This window comes from Capra hircus, chromosome 3 (genome assembly GCF_001704415.2).
Source record: "Capra hircus breed San Clemente chromosome 3, ASM170441v1, whole genome shotgun sequence".
Classification (NCBI taxonomy): Eukaryota; Metazoa; Chordata; class Mammalia; order Artiodactyla; family Bovidae; genus Capra; species Capra hircus.
This window is the reverse complement of record NC_030810.1, coordinates 8259867-8277681: the sequence shown is the minus strand read 5'-3', so window position 1 is coordinate 8277681 and position 17815 is coordinate 8259867. Positions and strand designations below refer to the sequence as shown.

At 40.5% G+C, this 17815-nt stretch overlaps 1 protein-coding gene across 4 annotated transcripts in view; it reads left to right on the top strand.

Moving 5' to 3' along the window:
- The window catches only part of GIGYF2 (GRB10 interacting GYF protein 2), a 131892-nt gene that overhangs the window by 80548 nt on the left and 33529 nt on the right, over positions 1 to 17815 (top strand). For all 4 annotated transcript variants that reach the window (XR_001917299.1, XM_018041095.1, XM_018041103.1 and 1 more), the window contains 5 exons: positions 29 to 214; positions 4426 to 4622; positions 5571 to 5730; positions 13790 to 13956; positions 17171 to 17262. Coding sequence is in view for 3 of the 4 variants with exons in the window: in XM_018041095.1 (XP_017896584.1) it covers positions 29 to 214; positions 4426 to 4622; positions 5571 to 5730; positions 13790 to 13956; positions 17171 to 17262 (802 nt within the window). In the remaining variant the exon portion in view is untranslated. The remainder of the gene's footprint in view (positions 1 to 28; positions 215 to 4425; positions 4623 to 5570; positions 5731 to 13789; positions 13957 to 17170; positions 17263 to 17815) is intronic.

The following is a 17815-nucleotide window of genomic DNA, read 5'->3' as shown; positions in this document are numbered from 1 at the left end:
GTTAATTTAAGATTGCTTCCTATTGCAGAAGCTAGTGAGGAAACACCCCAGACCTCCTCTTCATCTGCTAGACCAGGGTCTCCTTCAGACCAACCTCAGGAAGCACCACAGTTTGAGAGGAAAGAGGAATCCAAAACTGAGCAAATGGAAAAAGCTGAAGAAGAGAGTCGGACAGAAAATAGTCTATCAACCAAAGTGTCCAGCAGGGGGGATGGTATGTATTTATGAGAGTCAGCAAGCCAGACTTGGACGTTGCTGGGACTGGTGATTAAATGATATGATAGGCTTCGGTTTTGCCTCTTTGAACTGCTCCTAGTGGTGGATTATTGGAGTCGGTTCTTTTGCCTGTGTGTGTGTGCATGCTCAGTCCCTCGGTTGGGTCCAACTCTGTGAGACCCTATAGACTATAGCCTGCCAGGCTCCTTTGTCCATGGGATTCTCCAGGCAAGAATACTGGAGTGGGTTGTCATGCCATACTCCTGGGGATCTTCCTGACCCAGGGATCAAATGGGAATCTCCTGCTTTGCAGGCAGATTCTTTACCACTGAGTCACAGGGGAAGCCCATTTTACCAGTCAGCCTACTCAAACACTGCTTCCCCTGTGTATCTATCCCAGAATTCATCAAAACAATTAGAAGCAGCAAGGTACTATCACTTCCTAGGGATACAACCACCCTGGTATCAGTCAAGCAAACTGGATTTGGGATCCTCTGCAGTAGTTTGATTTCTGTATCAGATTCCTTTTATGTAATGGCTGTGTATGTGTCCAGATGACAGGCCATAATGCCATTGTTTCAAAGAGGCCAAGATAACTCTGTGGAAGACCCATCACCTTTGCTAGAGAATAAGCTTAAAGTATATCTCCTTTTCCAGTGTTACTGTATTGATTTTAAGTTGCTCATACACCTTAACAGGCAGTATTAATGTTCATTTCCATGTTTCTTTTTGTATGTACTAAAAAATGGCAGTGTAATGCCTGATATGGAAAGGTAATTGATTTATTCACAATGAAAATTAGGGCTTCCCTGATAGCTCAGTTGGTAAAGAATCTGCCTGCAAGGCAGGAGACCCTGGTTCAGTTCCTGGGTCGGGAAGATCCTCTGGAGATAGGATAGGCTACCCACTCCAGTATTCTTGGGCTTCCGTTGTGGCTCAGTTGGTAAAGAATCCACCTGCAAATGAGGGAGATCTGGGTTTGATTGCTAGTTCGGGAAGATCCCCTGGAGAAGGGAAAGGCTATCCACTCCAGTATTCTCGCCTGGAGAATTCCATGGACTGTATTGCAAAGGGTCAGATACGACCGAGCACCTTTCACTTTCACCATGAAAATTCATGCCTGTTAACTTGGCCTATGAGAACCTCTCGTGATCTAGCATCTGCCCTGCCTCTGCAGTTTCAGCACTAAACTCTCTGTGTACTTTGTACTCTATTCGTCAGCTTCACAACCTATTAGTCCTGAAATGTGCCTTGTTCTCTTGCCTTTGTGTCTTAGCATAGTGCCTTAGCATATGCTGTTTTCTGTGCCTGAAACTCTCCCACCCCAAAGTCCCAAGCTAGGTTAGGTGTCTTCTCCTTAAACAGCCAGCACTGTTTCTGAAAAACAACATTATGAAGAACTGTTTGTTCTTTCTCTTGCCCAGTAAATACTATTTTGAGAGCTTGAACCGAGGATTTTTTTTTTCCTTCCATTTTTTTAATGTTTGTAACAAAGCTAAATGAATGAATTCAGCAAGTATTTGAATCTCTACTGTATATATCAGGTACCATGGGACTTGCACGTTTTGAGACCTCTTTCATTTGTAGTAGTAATTTTTCAGCTATGCTGTGCCTCGAAATTATCTGTGGTTCATACTTCTAAGTGTACACATCTAGGGCCTTATTTTAGGAGGTTTTAGGGTGGGGTCTAGACATGTATCTTTTGGGAAAGCTGCATAAATGTGCATTGAGGATTGAAACTCTGGACTTAACAATTTATAGGGGAAATAAATCATGTGCATATCAGTAACCTAGGACCAAAATATGAATTCATGATTGGCACACTCCTGGAATAATCAGGAAGCAAGTGTGTTTGAACTTGTCTTAAAATAATAAGTAGAATTTGGAGTTAGGTTTAGCAGGATGAATTAGGAGAGGGCATTCCAGTAGTAGGTTGCAGTGAAAGCTACAGTGAGGAAATGGGGCTGATCCAAGCATGGGCAGGAAATCAACTTCTGTTTTTATTTAGATGAAGTATGAGATGTGAAAAGGCGGCTGGTGGGAAACATGGTTGGAACATATATTTGAAAGCTGTTTGTGAGGGTAGATTGTGTTGACAGAGGGCTGCTCTGTGACCAGTTGGTGTCCTGAGCAGTGCACTTGTAAGGGGAGGAAGTGGCAGATGAGATTTCACAGTAGAAATTGACAGGACATAGTTACTGCTTGTTGTTTATTAGGGCAAGGAGGAAGGAAGAGTCAAAGATGAATGAGGTGTGTGAGAGGATTTCCGTTCAGTTCAGTCGCTCAGTTGTGTCCAACTCTTTGCGACCCCATGAATCGCAGCACGCCAGGCCTCCCTATCCATCACCAACTCCCGGAGTTCACTCAGATTCACGTCCATCAAGTCAGTGATGCCATCCAGCCATCTCATGCTCGGTCGTCCCCTTCTCCTCCTGCCCCCAATCCCTCCCAGAATCAAAGTCTTCTCCAGTGAGTCAACTCTTCGCATGAGGTGGCCAAAGTACTGGAGCTTCAGCTTTAGCATCATTCCTTTCAAAGAAATCCCAGGGCTGATCTCCTTCAGAATGGACTGGTTGGATCTCCTTCCAGTCCAAGGGACTCTCAAGAGTCTTCTCCAACACCACAGTTCAAAAGCATCAATTCTTCGGCGCTCAGCTTTCTTCACAGTCCAACTCTTAGATCCATACATGACTACTGGAAAAACCATAGCCTTGACTAGACGGACCTTAGTCGGCAAAGTAATGTCTCTGGTTTTGAATATGCTATCTAGGGTATCCTTAATAGAAAAAGAGTGGAAGTTTTGAGGAGCACATTTGGGAGGGGAGAGAACAAATTCAGGTTATGAACATGGAGTCTGAGGTGTTGGTGAGAAATTCAGTAGAGATGGCCAGATAGCAGTTGAGAGTGAGGGGACTACAGCTCAATGGGACAAGTTCTGGGCCACAGAGAGAATGAACATTTAAAAGATTACATGCACTGTTAGGAGTGAGAAGAAGTGGACTGAGAATAGTACCTGGGTAATCCCTATTTTTAGAGGGTAGATAGAGGAGCCAGAGAAAAATCTTGGCACGGCAAGAAGAAGAGTGCAGGAAAAGGAAGGAAGGAGAACATTCCAGTTTAGAATTGGGAAGATGATGTCAGACCTAAGGTTCAGTGATGGGGACTAGGAAAAACCATTGTGTTTGAACACTTTGGGTGAATGCTTATCTTTGGGAGAGAAACTTCGGGCTGTTGGGAGTGGAAGTTACCTTATAGTTGGTATGGGTGGTGGTGAAGTAGAGAAAGTTGTATAGACGTCACACTGTCCTTTTAAGAAGTCTGTCAAAGAATTTGGAGAAGCTTGTTGTAATTGAACAAACAAGATTTCAAAGAGGAAACTACTGTTGTATCTAATTACTTCCATCCCCCTTTCCTCCTCAAGAGCCTGAGTACTGAGAGGTTAGAAATAGGAACCAAGACAGAACCTCTTTTGTAGTCTTTACTCTTATTGTGAAGAACCTCCTGCTCTGTGCAGGTAGACCCAGTGAACTTTTTGTTACCCTGCAGAATGTGTTGAATTATGGTCATTATAAGTCAAAATAGGTAATTATTCAAAGTAATTGCAGATGTTTTTAATAAAGGTTTTTATGCTTCCCTTGTAGCTCAGCTGGTAAAGAACCCGCCTGCAATGTGGGAGACCTGGTTTCCATCCCTGGGTTGGGAAGATCCCCTAGAGAAGGGAAAGGCTCCACTCCAGTATTCTGGCCTGGAGAACTCTGTGGACTTGTATAGTCCAAGGAGTCATTAAGAATTGGACACGACTGAGCGACTTTCACTTTCACATGCTGAGATATGGTGTCTTTGAGGAGATTTGCAGTGCTGTTTACTGTCTTTACAGCTCAGAGACATGATGTAAAGAAGGGATTGGACTAATTCTGTTTGTTTTCAAGAGGTAGACCTGTAACTATTGGGTAGATACTCTAGTGACACAGTATGGCATTGCAGAAGCCCTTTCTGGGTACGTTTTAATCTTATTTGTTGTCACCCTGTGGAGGTAATTCATCATTCTGGGGAGGAATACACACTTCTCCATAAGAAGTAGCAGCAGTGTTCATGACATGGTTCACAAATCTGTTGAGCCCATTTAGCAAGCTGCTCAACTTGATGCTTGTTATTCTTTCTAAGAGTCTCTTTTAGAGGATTTTCATCTGTCTACATTTTTTTCTCTAGAAGTGGTTCCTGATGTCCAGCAGCCCCTGTCGCAGATTCCTGCAGATACAGCCTCTCCGCTCCTCATCCTCCCACCTCCTGTCCCCAGCCCTAGTCCTGCCCTCCGGCCAGTGGAGACGCCAGTTGTTGGTGCTCCTGGAATGGGCAGTGTTCCCACAGAGCCAGACGATGAAGAGGGTCTCAAACACTTGGAGCAGGTACAAGTCACATAATTCTTTCTTTCCTCGCGAACTGTCATAAAAATTGAAAAGCATTAAATGAATATTCAGAAATGGAACTTTTGTGCACTAGATTTTGTGTACTGAAAAACTTGTTTTTACATCTAGTATTTATTTGTATGAGTAATTGTCTTTCAAATCATTTCATGCTTTTAAGTTTCTGCTATGTAGTAGTCATTAAGTCAGGTTATTTTTTGCTCTTCTGAGGTTGCCCTGAGCTGTTTCCTTTTCTTTTTTCTTTTTGGAAATTAATGGAATGCCAGAAATGGCAAATACAAGCAGCTGTGGATAGGCACTGTATCGTCTATATTTTTCGCCTGAAGTGTAACAGGGAAAAGAGAAATACCATCATACTGATGTCTCTAGAGTTCCCTAACGTTTTTATATACTGCTGCTTATATGTAAGGTAAATGATAGCTTGCTTTCTACAGAGGAAATTCTCTTTCCTTCAGGGTACAGTAATTGGTGGCAGGAAGTATTGCAGAAAGGAATAAAAACTTGTAAATAAGATTTTATTTGTAATGTATTATAATTGAGCTTTTTGATCTATTAGCACATGTTTTTGCAGATTTAGTTTGTATAATTTAGGATTATTTGTTTAAATGGCACTCTTAAGTGTGTTGATAAGATGCTTAGATTTTGATCTGTTCCAGTTTTAGTCTCATTTGAGTTTTCTTGATAATTTTGAAACCTTAAGCAAGACTTGATCCCCCTGAACCTGCCTTAGTTCACAAAGTTTCCCCCTTTGTGAAATGAGGATCGTACCTATTTCATGGCATTATTGGATGGGTGAATTGTTGCCTGCTGTGTCCTTTGCACAGTGCCTCTCACAGATCAGGTAGTCCAAAAGAGACAGACAATTATGTGTACAAGTATTAATTTAGGATCATTTGTTTCCACAGTTCATTTTTTAATTTTTTCTCTTAGCAAGCTGAGAAAATGGTGGCTTATCTCCAAGACAGTGCACTAGATGATGAGAGACTGGCATCAAAGTTGCAAGAACACAGAGCTAAGGGACTCTCAATTCCACTGATGCATGAAGCAATGCAGAAGTGGTATTACAAAGATCCTCAGGGAGAGATTCAAGGTAGGTTGTTCCATTCTCCTCTAAGTAGAGAAGTATGCCATTACCTCCAGATTCTCTAAGATGGTGATTCAGTCGTTCCGTCACTCAGTCGTGTCCAACTCTTTGCGACCCTGTGGACTGCAGCATGCCAGGCTTCCCTGTCCATCACCAACTCCTGGAGCTTGCTCAAGCTCAAGTCCATTGAGTTGGTGATGCCATCCAGCCATCTCATCCTCTGTCATCCCCTTCTCCTCCTGCCTTCAGTCTTTCCCAGCATCAGTCCTTCCAGTGAATATTCAGGACTGATCTCCTTTAGGATGGACTGGTTGGATCTCCTTGCAGTCCAAGGGACTCTCAAGGGTCTTCTCCAACACCACAGTTCAAAAGCATGGTGATTATTTAACATTAATTTGTGTAATTGTAGAACAAAATTCAGCGCTACAGGCTTTCTTCTTTTGTATAGATGTTTCATTAATAGGTTCCCTCATTAGTACTTTACATTTCAATGATGGGAGGGAGTCCAGTGAAAATAATTTGAATACAAGGCAGATTGTGATCACTAATATGATGGGGCGGGGAATAGTCAGTATGCTTAAGACTCCCTCATTTCTGGCATGCCGGCTATTGACTGGGCAGTTGAGTTTCGTACATTCACTGTATTTTAGGCACCTTATTAAAAAAGAGGATGGCAATCATCTTGGAAAAGCTTGTTTGAATGTTTCACTGAAGTGGAGTTGATATCATAAATGACAAAAGAAATATTTAAAATATTTGAAAAGAGTACCATATTTTAAATTAATTGCTTAAAGTATGTGTATGGTGTGTAAGTTAGGTTAGAATGCGGAGAGTGTGTTGTGAAGAACATCTGCTGATTTTTCATTTTTGCATTTTGAAGTTTTTGCTTATAACCTGAATTTCGTTGTTGACTGTTACCTCTCTTTAACATCATAATTTCTTTTCTATCCTCAGTCCCCCTCCCCTGCTTTATTCTTCCTTATAGTATCTATCACTGCATGGCACTGTGTATATTTTTTGATTATCTGAATTTGCATGCCTGTAGAATGTTTTAATTAAAACATATACAGGTGTGTATTTTAATTATATTTATTTTGGGATAATTATAGCTTTACAAACAGTTGTGAGAAATAAAACAGGGAGTCTATGTACCATTTACCCAGTTTACCCCAGTGGTAACCTCTTGCAAAACTTTAACAATATCACACCCAGGATATTGACACTGATACAGTCAAGATTCAGAACAGGCTCTGAATAGTCTTTAACAGAACAAAAGTTTTAAATTTTGATGAAATGCAATTGATTATGAATACCTTTTTTTCTTTTATGGATTGTGCTTTGGTTTAATTAAGAACTCTTTGCTGAACACATCTCAAAGATTTTATCCCTTTCCCCCTCCCAACTTATAGCTTTATGTTTTGTACTTAAGTTGGTATTCCATTTTGAGTTAATTTTTATATAAGGTATGTGACGTAGGTCAAGATTTTAATTTTTTTTTGCGTGTGAATATCCAGCTGTACTGGTACCTTTTTCTCTGTCTTTTTTCTATCTGTCTTTCCTCCCTGAATTGTTCTTGTACTTCCTTCAAGATTTCGTTGAACATATTTATTTGTGTTGGTTTATTTCTGGGTTCTTTTTTCTTTTTCTCTTTTGGCCATGCTGCATGGATTATGGGATCTTTGTTTCCCAACTAGGGATTGAGCATCTGCCCCTGCAGCAGTAGCACAGAGCCCTAACCACTGGACTACCAGAAATTCCCTGGTTTCTTTATTCTTTATTTGATCTTTGTGTTTGTCCCTCCAGCCAATACTGTGTAGTCTTGATTATCATAGCTGTAAAGTGAGTCCTGAAATTGGGTATACTGGTTCCTCCTGACTTCTTTTTTTCTAATTTGCTTTTCCATATAAGTTTTTGAGTAATCCTATTTATATATACCAGAAATCTTGTTGAGATTTTAATAGTGCATATGTGTGTGCTAAGTTGCTTCAGTCGTGTCCAAGTCTTTTCAAACCTGTGGACTGTAACCCTCCAGGTTCCTCTGTCCATGGGATTCTCCAGGCAAGGATACTGGAATAGGTTGCCATATAGGGATTGTGTTAAACTTCTATCGTTTTGAAGAGAATTGACAATCTTTACCGTGTTCAGTCTTCCCATCCATGAACATGGTATGTCTCTCAGTTTTTTTAGATCTTTAATTTCTTTCATCAGCACTGTGTAATTTTCAGTATAGATTCTGTACATATTTTATTAAATTTTTACCTAAGTATATGACTTTTTGAGCAGTTGTAAATCTTGCTGTATTTCAGTGTTTATTGCTACTGTGTAGAATTGCATTTTAGAGGTTTGTGTATTCTGTGACCTTACTGAGCTCTTTTGTTAGTGCTAGGAGTTGTTTTGTTAGAGTCCATAGATTTTCTATGTAGACTGCTGTCATTTGCAGATAGGGATGGCTTTCTTTTTTCCTTTCCAGTCTGTAAGCCTCTTTCCTTTTGTTTCGTTACTGTATATTCCAAACTGTTAAGTAAGAGGGGTGAGAGCAGACAGACTTGCTTTGTTTATCCTACTTTTCTGTCTTAGGGGGAACTTTAATAATAATTAAGGGGTCATGGGTCATGTTAACTGTTGAGTTTTTAGGTGCTGTTTATCTGGTTAAGGAAGTGCACTTTATTTTGAGAGCTTTTTATCATGATTGGGTATTGGGTTTTGTCAAATGCTTTTTCTTTTACCCAGTTCAATATGGTAGATTACATTGACTGGTTTTTGAATCTTGAATCAGATTTTCACCCTTGGAATAAACTATTTGGTCATAGTATGTAATTATAATTGCTGGATCTTAGTGATAAATTGTTTGGGATTTATGTATCTCCATTCCTAAAGAATATTTTGTAGTGGTGGTGGTGTTGTTTTTTTTTAATCAAGATAATGCTAGCTTCATAAAATGAACTAGCAATTATTTCTTCCCCTTCTGTTTTATGGACAACATTGTTTGGAACTGGTGTTAATCCTTGGGGTGTGTGTGGTTTTTCCTTTGTTAGTTTGTACTTCTTAACCTCCTACTCTTCTTTGTTCCTTCCCCCCTTCCTTCTTCCCACTGGTAACCACTAATTTGTTCTTTCTGTCTATGAGTCTGTTTCTTTTTGGCTGTTTTTACTACTTAGTTGTATTTTTTAGATTCTACATATAAGTATCATATAGTATTTGTTTGTCTTTGATTTTACCAGTTCGTCTATGTTTTTGCAAATAGAAAAATTTCATTCTTTTTTTTTATGAGTGAGTAACATGCCATTATGGACTTCCCAGGTGGTGCTGTTGGCAGAGACCCCACCTGCCAATGCAGGTAGATGCAAGGGACATGGGTTCAGTCCCTGGGTCAGGAAGATCCCCTGGAGGAGGGCATGGCAACCCACTTCAGTTTTCTTGCCTGGAGAATCCCATGGACAGAGGAGCCTGGCAAGCCACAGTCCATTGGGTTGCACAGAGTTGAGCATGACTAAAGCAGCTTAGCACATAGCACACAGCAGAGCATGCCTTTGTGTATATATATACCACATCCTCCTTATACGTTTATCTGTTGACAGACACTTAGGTAGCTTCCATATCTTGGCAATTGTAAATAATGCTGCTGTAAACATTGGGATGCATATTTTTTTTGAATTAGTGTTTTTGTTTTATTTCAGACATGTTTACCCAAGAATGGAATTGCTGGATCATATGGTAGTTCTGTTCTTAGTTGGTTTTTTTTTTTTTTGAGAAACATCCATATGTTTGCCACAGGGTGTTAATTGTTTAAATGTTTGGTAAAATTTTCCATTTGGAATATAAAAATTACAAATTCAAAAATCTTGATAGTTACAGGACTGTTTATTAAGTTATCTATTCGATGCGAGTGAATTGTGATAGTTTGTTTTTTCGATCAATTGGTCCATATCATCTGAATTTATGCATGTAGAGTATTCTGTTCTTATTCCCGTATTAACCATTTTGGTAAGTGTTCTGTTACCTGTTTAATATCTTCAGGTTCTGTGGTAATCTCCAGTTTCATTCTTGAAGTTGATAACTTGTTCATTTCTGTTTTAATCTCTGTCAGTCTTGCTAAAGGCTTCTAGTCAGCCTCCTGCCTTGTCTCTACCTTACAGAGTCTTTGTTTGCTTATTTTATATCCAGTGTCCAGAGTTTTTAGTTGCATTTGGCAGGAGCAGGGGAAAGTATATCTCCTCCACCTTTCCAGATGTGGAAATTCCAGGGCTTTGTTTGTTTACTGCTATAGATTCCTGCCTGGACCTATATGATTCAGTTCAGTGCAGTCGGTCAGTCGTGTCCGACTCTTTGCAACCCCATGAATTGCAGCACGCCAGGCCTCCCTGTCCATCACTAACTCCCGGAGTTCACCCAAACTCATGTCTATTGAGTCGGCGATGCCATCCAGCCATCTCATCCTCTGTTGGCCCCTTCTCCTCCTGCCCCCAATCCCTCCCAGCATCAGAGTCTTTTCCAATGAGTCAACTCTTCACATGAGGTGGCCAAAGTATATGGACTGGTTGGATCTCCTTGTAGTCCAAGGGACTCTTCAAGAGTCTTCTCCAACACCACAGTTCAAAAGCATCAATTCTTCGGCACTCAGCTTTCTTCACAGTCCAGCTCTCACATCCATACGTGACCACTGGAAAAACCATAGCCTTGACTAGATGGCAAAGTAATGTCTCTGCTTTTGAATATGCTGTTTAGGTTGGTCATAACTTTCCTTCCAAGGAGTAAGCGTCTTTTAATTTCATGGCTGCAGTCACCATCTGCAGTGATTTTGGAGCCCAGAAAAATAGTCTGACCTATATGATTGGTGTTCAGTAAATATTTCCTGAGTTTGAAATTCAGTGCCTGGGTGCAGTCTCAAAAATGACAGTATGATCTTGGTTCATGTCCAAGGCAAACCATTCAACATCAGGGTAATCTGAGTCTGTGCCCCAGCCCCTGATGCAGAAGAAGCTGAAGTTGACTGGTTCTACAAAGACCTACAAGACCTTCTAGAACTAACAGCAAAAAAAAGATGTCCCTTTCATCACAGGGTATTAGAATACAAAAGCAGGAAGTCAAGAGATACCTGGAGTAGCAGGCAAGTTTGGCCCTGGAGTACAAAATGAAGTGGGGCAAAGGCTCACAGAGTTTTGTCAAGAGAACACACTGGTTATAGCAAACACCCTTTTCCAACAACACAAAGAGACAATTCTGCACATGGACATCATCAGATGGTCAATACTGAAATCAGATTATGTTCTTTGCAGCCGAAGGTGGAGAAGCTGTATACAGTCAGCAAAAACAAAATCTGGAGCTGACTGGCTCAGATCATGAGCTTCTTATTGCAAAATTCAGGCTTAAATTGAATAAACTAGGGAAAACCACTAGGCCATTCAGGTATGACTTAAATCAGATCCCTTATGATTTTACAGTACAAGTGGTGAATAGATTCAAGGGATTAGACCTGGTAGAATGCCAGAAGAACTATGGATGGCAGAGGATCATAACATTGTACGGGAAGCAGTGACCAAAACCATCCCAAAGAAGAAGAAATGCAGGAAGGTAAATGGTTGTTTGAGGAGGCTTTACAAATAATTAAGGAAAGGAGAGAAGCAGAAAGCAAGGGAAAAATGAAAAGATACACCCAGCTGAATGCAGGGTTCCAGAGAATAGCAGGGAGAGATAAGAAGGCCTTCTTCAATGAACAGTGCACAGAAGTAGAGGAAAACAATAGAATGGGAAAGACTAGAGATCTCTTTGAGGAAAATTGAAGATAACCAAGGGAACATTTCATGCAAGGATGGGCATAATAATGGACAGAAACGTTAAGGACCTAACAGAAAAGAGATTAAGACTAGGTGGCAAGAATATACAGAAGAACCATGCAAAAAAGGTCCTAATGACTGGGATAACCATGATGGAGTGGTCGCTCACTTAGAGCTAGACATCCTTAAGTGTGAAGTCAAGTGGGCCTTAGGAAGCATCACTACAAACAAAGCTAGTGGAGGTGATAAATTTCCAGCTGAGCTATTTCGAATCCTAAGAGATAATATGGTTAATGTGCTGCATTCAATATGCCAGCAAATTTGGAAAACTCAGCAGTGGCCACAGGACTGGAAAACATCAGTTTTCATTCTAATCCCAAAGAAAGGCAATGCCAAAGAATGTTCAAACCACTGTACAGTTGCACTCATTTTGCATGCTAGTAAGGTTATGCTCAAAATTCTTCAAGCTTTGATTCAGCAGTATGTGAACTGAGAACTTTCAGATGTACAAGCTGGGCTTAGAAAAGGCAGAGGAACCAGAGATCAAATTGTCAACATTCATTGGATTATAGAGAAGGCACAGAAATTCCAGAAAAACATCTACTTCTGCTCACTGACTATGCTAAAACCTTTGTGTGGATCACAGAATACTGGAAACTTCTTCAAAGAGATGGGACTATCAGACCACCTTACCTGTCTCCTAAGAAACCTGCATGCAAGCCAAGAAGCAACAGTTAGAACCTTACATGGAACAGCAGGTTGGTTCAAAATTGAGAAAGGAGTGCAACAGGGCTGTATATTGTCACTCTGTTTATTTAACTTCTTTGCAAAGTACATCCCTACCAGGCTGGATGATTCACAGGCTGTAATCAAGATTGTTGGGAGAAATAACAACCTCAGATAGGCAGATGATACCACTCTAATGGTAGAATGTAAAGAGGAACTAAAGAGCCTCTTGATGAAGGTGAAAGAGGAGAGTGAAAAAGCCAGCTTAAAACTCAACATTCAAAAAACGAAGATCATGGTATCCAGTCCCATCACTTCATGGCAAATAGAAGGAGAAAAAGTGGGAAGCAGTGACAGATTTTCTTTTCTTGGGCTCCAGAATCACTGGACAGTAACTGCATCCATGAAATTATAAGTTGCTGCTCCTTGGGAAGAAAGTTAAGACAAACCTACACAGCATATTAAAAAGCAGAGACATCACTTTGCTGACAAAGGTCTGTATAATCAAAAGTATGGTTTTTCCAGTAGTCATGTACATATGTGAGAGTTGGACCATAAAGTAGGCTGAGCACTGAAGAATGCTGTTTGTGAATTGTGGTGTTGGAGAAGACTCTTGAGATCCCTGGGATAGCAAAGAGATCAAACCAGTCAGTCCTAAAGGAAATCAACACTGAATATTCATTGGAAGCACTGATGCTGAAGCTCCAATACTTCGGCCAACTGATGTGAAGAACTGACTCATTGGAAAAGACCCTGATGCTGGGAACGATTGAGGGCAGGAGAAGAGGGCAGCAGAGGATGAGACAGATAGCATCACCGACTCACTGGATATGAATTTGATCAAACCCAGGGAGATAGTGAAGAATAGGGAATCCTGGCGTGCTGTAGTCCATGGGCTCGCAAAGAGTGGACATGACTTGGCAACTGAACAACAGCAACAAATACTTCCTGAATCACTAGTTACTGATCAGAGTGTATTCATTAATTTTATGTATAAAGTATTTGGTTATTTCTTATTGTAAAAGATCCAGAAAATGTTAGTTTTTTCCCTCTTACCAAGGCCCAATTTAGTCTTACCTCAGATAAATAATAAAAAATTGGTCATCTTTCTTAATTTAATTAATTATTGTTTATAGTTTGCCCAACTTCCAACAAGCTCTGACGGGAAATGAAAATTGGAGAAGAGCATATTCAGCCATGCATGTTTATATTCTCTATGCCTGTGTGATACCAGATCTAACAAATACTCACTCTTTCAGTGTGAATGCTTTTCTGAAATAAGCTTTAGAGACTGAGCAAGTTGGAGACAATTATGCTCTTTAAAATAGTTAAAACACTGCTGAGAAATTAGGATGTATATACATAAGGCTTATTTCTAAATTGTTTCTGTAGTATTTTATTAGTTTGAAGTCTGTTCACCACTTTTCCTGATAAATTACGATCAGGAGTCACCTGAAACAAGTTGTTACCTCTATCTGGGTGAGGATCAGACCCAGGAAATATTTTTTTTCTTTTTAGCTTGAAAGGATTTTTATTGCCCTTCTGTTTAATTATTGTTATTATAGGTCCCTTCAATAATCAGGAGATGGCAGAATGGTTTCAGGCTGGCTATTTCACTATGTCTTTGTTGGTAAAGAGAGCATGTGATGAAAGCTTCCAGCCTCTTGGTGATATCATGAAAATGTGGGGAAGGGTTCCTTTCTCTCCCGGACCAGCTCCCCCTCCGCATATGGTAAGTAACTTATGCCTCACTCGGAACACAGTAGACCCAGAAGCACTTGCTCTAGATGTTACGTCTCTTGAAGAAGAAACTGTAGTTCCTTGAAAGTAATTGACCAGATGACGATGAGAAGTCTGACTCAGCCTACATATGTAGCTATAATGATCTTTTAAAACTCAGATGTCTGTGCCTGTCCTCCTCTTCCTTTCTGTCTCTCTCTCAACACACTCACACATACCCCACACTCATTCTAAAAAAATAGAATCCTCCACTAGCTTTATCAGTTCAGTTCAGTCACTCAGTCGTGTCCGACTCTTTGTGACCCCAGGAATTGCAGCACGCCAGGCCTCCCTGTCCATCACCAACTCCTGGAGTTCACCCAAACTCATGTCCATCGAGTCAGTGATGCCATCCAGCCATCTCATCCTCTGTCGGCCCCTTCTCCTCCTGCCCCCAATCCCTCCCAGCATTAGAGTCTTTTCCAATGAGTCAACTCTTCACATGAGGTGGCCAAAGTGTTGGAGTGTCAGCTTTAGCATCAGTCCTTCCAATGAACACTCAGGACTGATCTCCTTTAGGATGTACTGGTTGGATCTCCTTGCAGTCCAAGGGACTCTCAAGAGTCTTCTCCAACACCACAGTTCAAAAGCATCAATTTTTCGGCACTCAGCTTTCTTCCCAGTCCAACTCAGGACCACTGGAAAAACCATAGCCTTGACTAGACAGACCTTTGTTGGCAAAGTAATGTCTCTGCTTTTGAATATGCTATTTAGATTGGTCATAACTTTCCTTCCAAGGAGTAAGCGTCTTTTAATTTCATGGCTGCAGTCACCATCTGCAGTGATTTTGGAGCCCCCCAAAATAAAGTCTGACACTGTTTCCACTGTTAGCATGTGCTAAAGGAAGAATATTTTGTCTTGGCCTCCCTACCAGTTCATGCATGTTTTGGCTCCTTACCTTTCCAGGTTCATTTCAGAGCTTTTACCTTTATCTACTGTGCTTCAACACAACTGACTTAGAGTTTCTCATTGCTTCTAGTTAGAAGGCCCATTCTCCTCTCCATTCATTTACCTTTTTAAAAAATACGTGCCTCTTTGCAACCCCATGGCCTGTAGCCCGCCATGCTCTGCTGTCCATGGGATTCTCCGTGGACAGAGTGGATTGAATACTGGAGTGGCTTGCCATTTCTTTCTGCAGGGGATCTTCACAACCCAGGGATCCAACCCCAGGGTCCTGCATTTTAGGCAGATTCTTTACCATCTAAGCCCCCAGGGAAGCCCTTTTAAAATATGTTACTGATATTTAACTAAAAATTGGATCATACGTAACCCTTTTAGTATGCTGACGCTGGAGACCTTTGAAGGGGAAGTCTTTTTTGCAGCTGCTGCTGGGCCTCTGCCTGTTGAGTTCCTTTGGATCTGTGCCTCACTTTTCCATTTTCCAGGTTGGAGTGTCTGATTGCTGGCCATAGTCTTAAGTGAACATAGTCAGAAATCTTTAGTCTGAACACTGGATTTCTACAGTAAGATCCATGGATTTATTCACCAATTATGTTAATTGAGGATCTGTGTCAGGGCTGTGTTAGGTTCTTATGAGATAAAGATGAGTGAGTCATTTGCAACATCTGTAGCCAAGAGAGTTCATAAGTGAGAACAGTGGCTGTCGCATTGTTTTGACCGTAGCAGATAGTGAAAACCAAAAGATTTTCATATTACTACTTCATATATTCATTAACTTGCGGATATATCTAAAGTAAGTTTCACGAAACATTTGGTGCCATGTACATATATTCTTTCTGTTTCTTCTTTTTTCCCCCCAGTATGTAAATATTTATCTTGACCCAGTAATTAATTTCACTGTCCACTGATGGGTTGAGACCTCCTATAGTTTGCAGAGCAATGAAGAGTCCTAGGGAATTACCCTGACATTTCTGTTGTAAATCCAGAAAAAATTCTTATATGATTGTATGTAAATTGTACTTTTACCATCTACTCAGAAATTGGGATGCGTTTTTATCTGGCACGTTTGAGAGCTGACAGCTGGCCTCTTGGATCTTGGCGTGCTAGCTCTAATCCATTTCCTAACTTCCAGTTATAGGGGATGAGCCTCAGTCAGACCCAACTAAGGGGAAAGACTGTGGGAAGCTCTGCTTCCTGTCAGGTATTGCCTTTGCCCTTAAGTTAATTGTCGACTAACCTACTGTAGCTTTTATCCATGAATAGTTAAATGAGAAAGAAAAATGTCCTTGAGTTTCAGGTGAACCTCACTCAAAGGAGTCATACATCAAATGTGTTTTTCTGGATTGTAATCAGTGTGCAGTAAAGATATAAACCATTCATTAATGATTTGTCTTAATTTTAGTCTATGTCACCCTTATGCTTTAATTTCTATCTTATATTTCACCTTTCATTTTTCCCCTACTTTTGTCTTCCACAATTTAAATTCCATCCATGTTATTTGATATATAAGCTAAAAAAGTTTTTTCTACCCCTTACTTTTAAACTTGTGATGTATTAAAAGCAATAGAAGCATCTCTAATTTTCGGATAGAGAGTTAAACAGTTGTGAAAGCTCTTTTATATTCCATTTAATTTTAAATGTCTCATCCTCTTTAAGAAGACATACGTTGGCTCCCTGTATTTGTTAGTGCTACTGTAAAATTCTTACCATAGCATTTAATTTTACTCCATTCTGTTTTGTCCTACTTCTCTAGTTTTTACATAATCTCCAAGTTTATAAATCACTTCTAAGATTCAGAGAAAAGATTTTTTTTTAAATTATTTGTTTGGCTGTGCCAGTCTTAGTTGTGGCACTCAGGATCTTCAGTTGCGGCATGTGGGATATAGTTCCCTAACCAGGGATCAAACGCTGGTCTCCTGCCTTGGAACGCGGAGTCTTAGCCACTGGACCACCAGGGAGGTCCCTGGTTACTTTTTAGTTATAGTGTGAACTCTGGATTACAGAAAAATGTTCAGCCTCAAGGGCTAGAGAGAAGAAAAGCTAAAATAGGGACCCTTTTCCCACCTCAGGGAATCTCTCAAAGTGCCAACACCACCTTCTTCCACTAGATGGCACTGCTTCGTTTCTAAAGGTGCCTGACTTTTTTTTTTTTTAATAGTTAAGTGGGGCAAAAGAAGTCTAGGAGTACTGAATGTAAGTACTAAATGGCTTTTAGGCTCTTCCAGTTTATTTACTGGTATTTCTTTCCTCCACCCCTTCGTTCCCAGGGAGAGCTGGACCAGGAACGACTGACCCGGCAGCAGGAACTCACAGCCTTGTACCAGATGCAGCACCTTCAGTATCAGCAGTTCCTCATACAGTAAGAGCAGTAATGTGGTAGGCTGCCCTGTAGCGCCAAAGGGCCTTCAGATGCAATATGCTCCCAAATTTCATCTTTCCAGCAGAAACCTAAGTGTATGGGATACTTCAGTCATCCAGCTAGTGGCATAGTGCCACTGTACATCCAAGTTTGGTCTTAGCTTGTTTCTTAAATATTGGAAGTTTGCAGAAGGTGACACGTAACTAATTTTGCAATGTATTTAACTGCTAAAGCAAGAATCAGTGATTTTAAAAATTAATTGCCCTCTGGATGGCTCAGCTTTGCCACAGAGAAAAAGCAGATGAGAAGGCAGAAAAGAAGTAAAAGTTTATGCTATTAGTAGTGGTATGGAATCACTTAGATTGTGAGTCCTTCTCGTGGAAGAAGTAAGATTTGTTATCATGTGGTGCAGAGGTTGGCAGACTGAATGGCTACCTGTTTTCCTAAGCAGAGTTTTACTGGAACTGAGTCATACCCATTTGTTTGTGTATTATCTATGACTGCTTTCGCACTACAGAGGTAGAATTGAGTAGTTGTGAATGGCCTGCAAAGC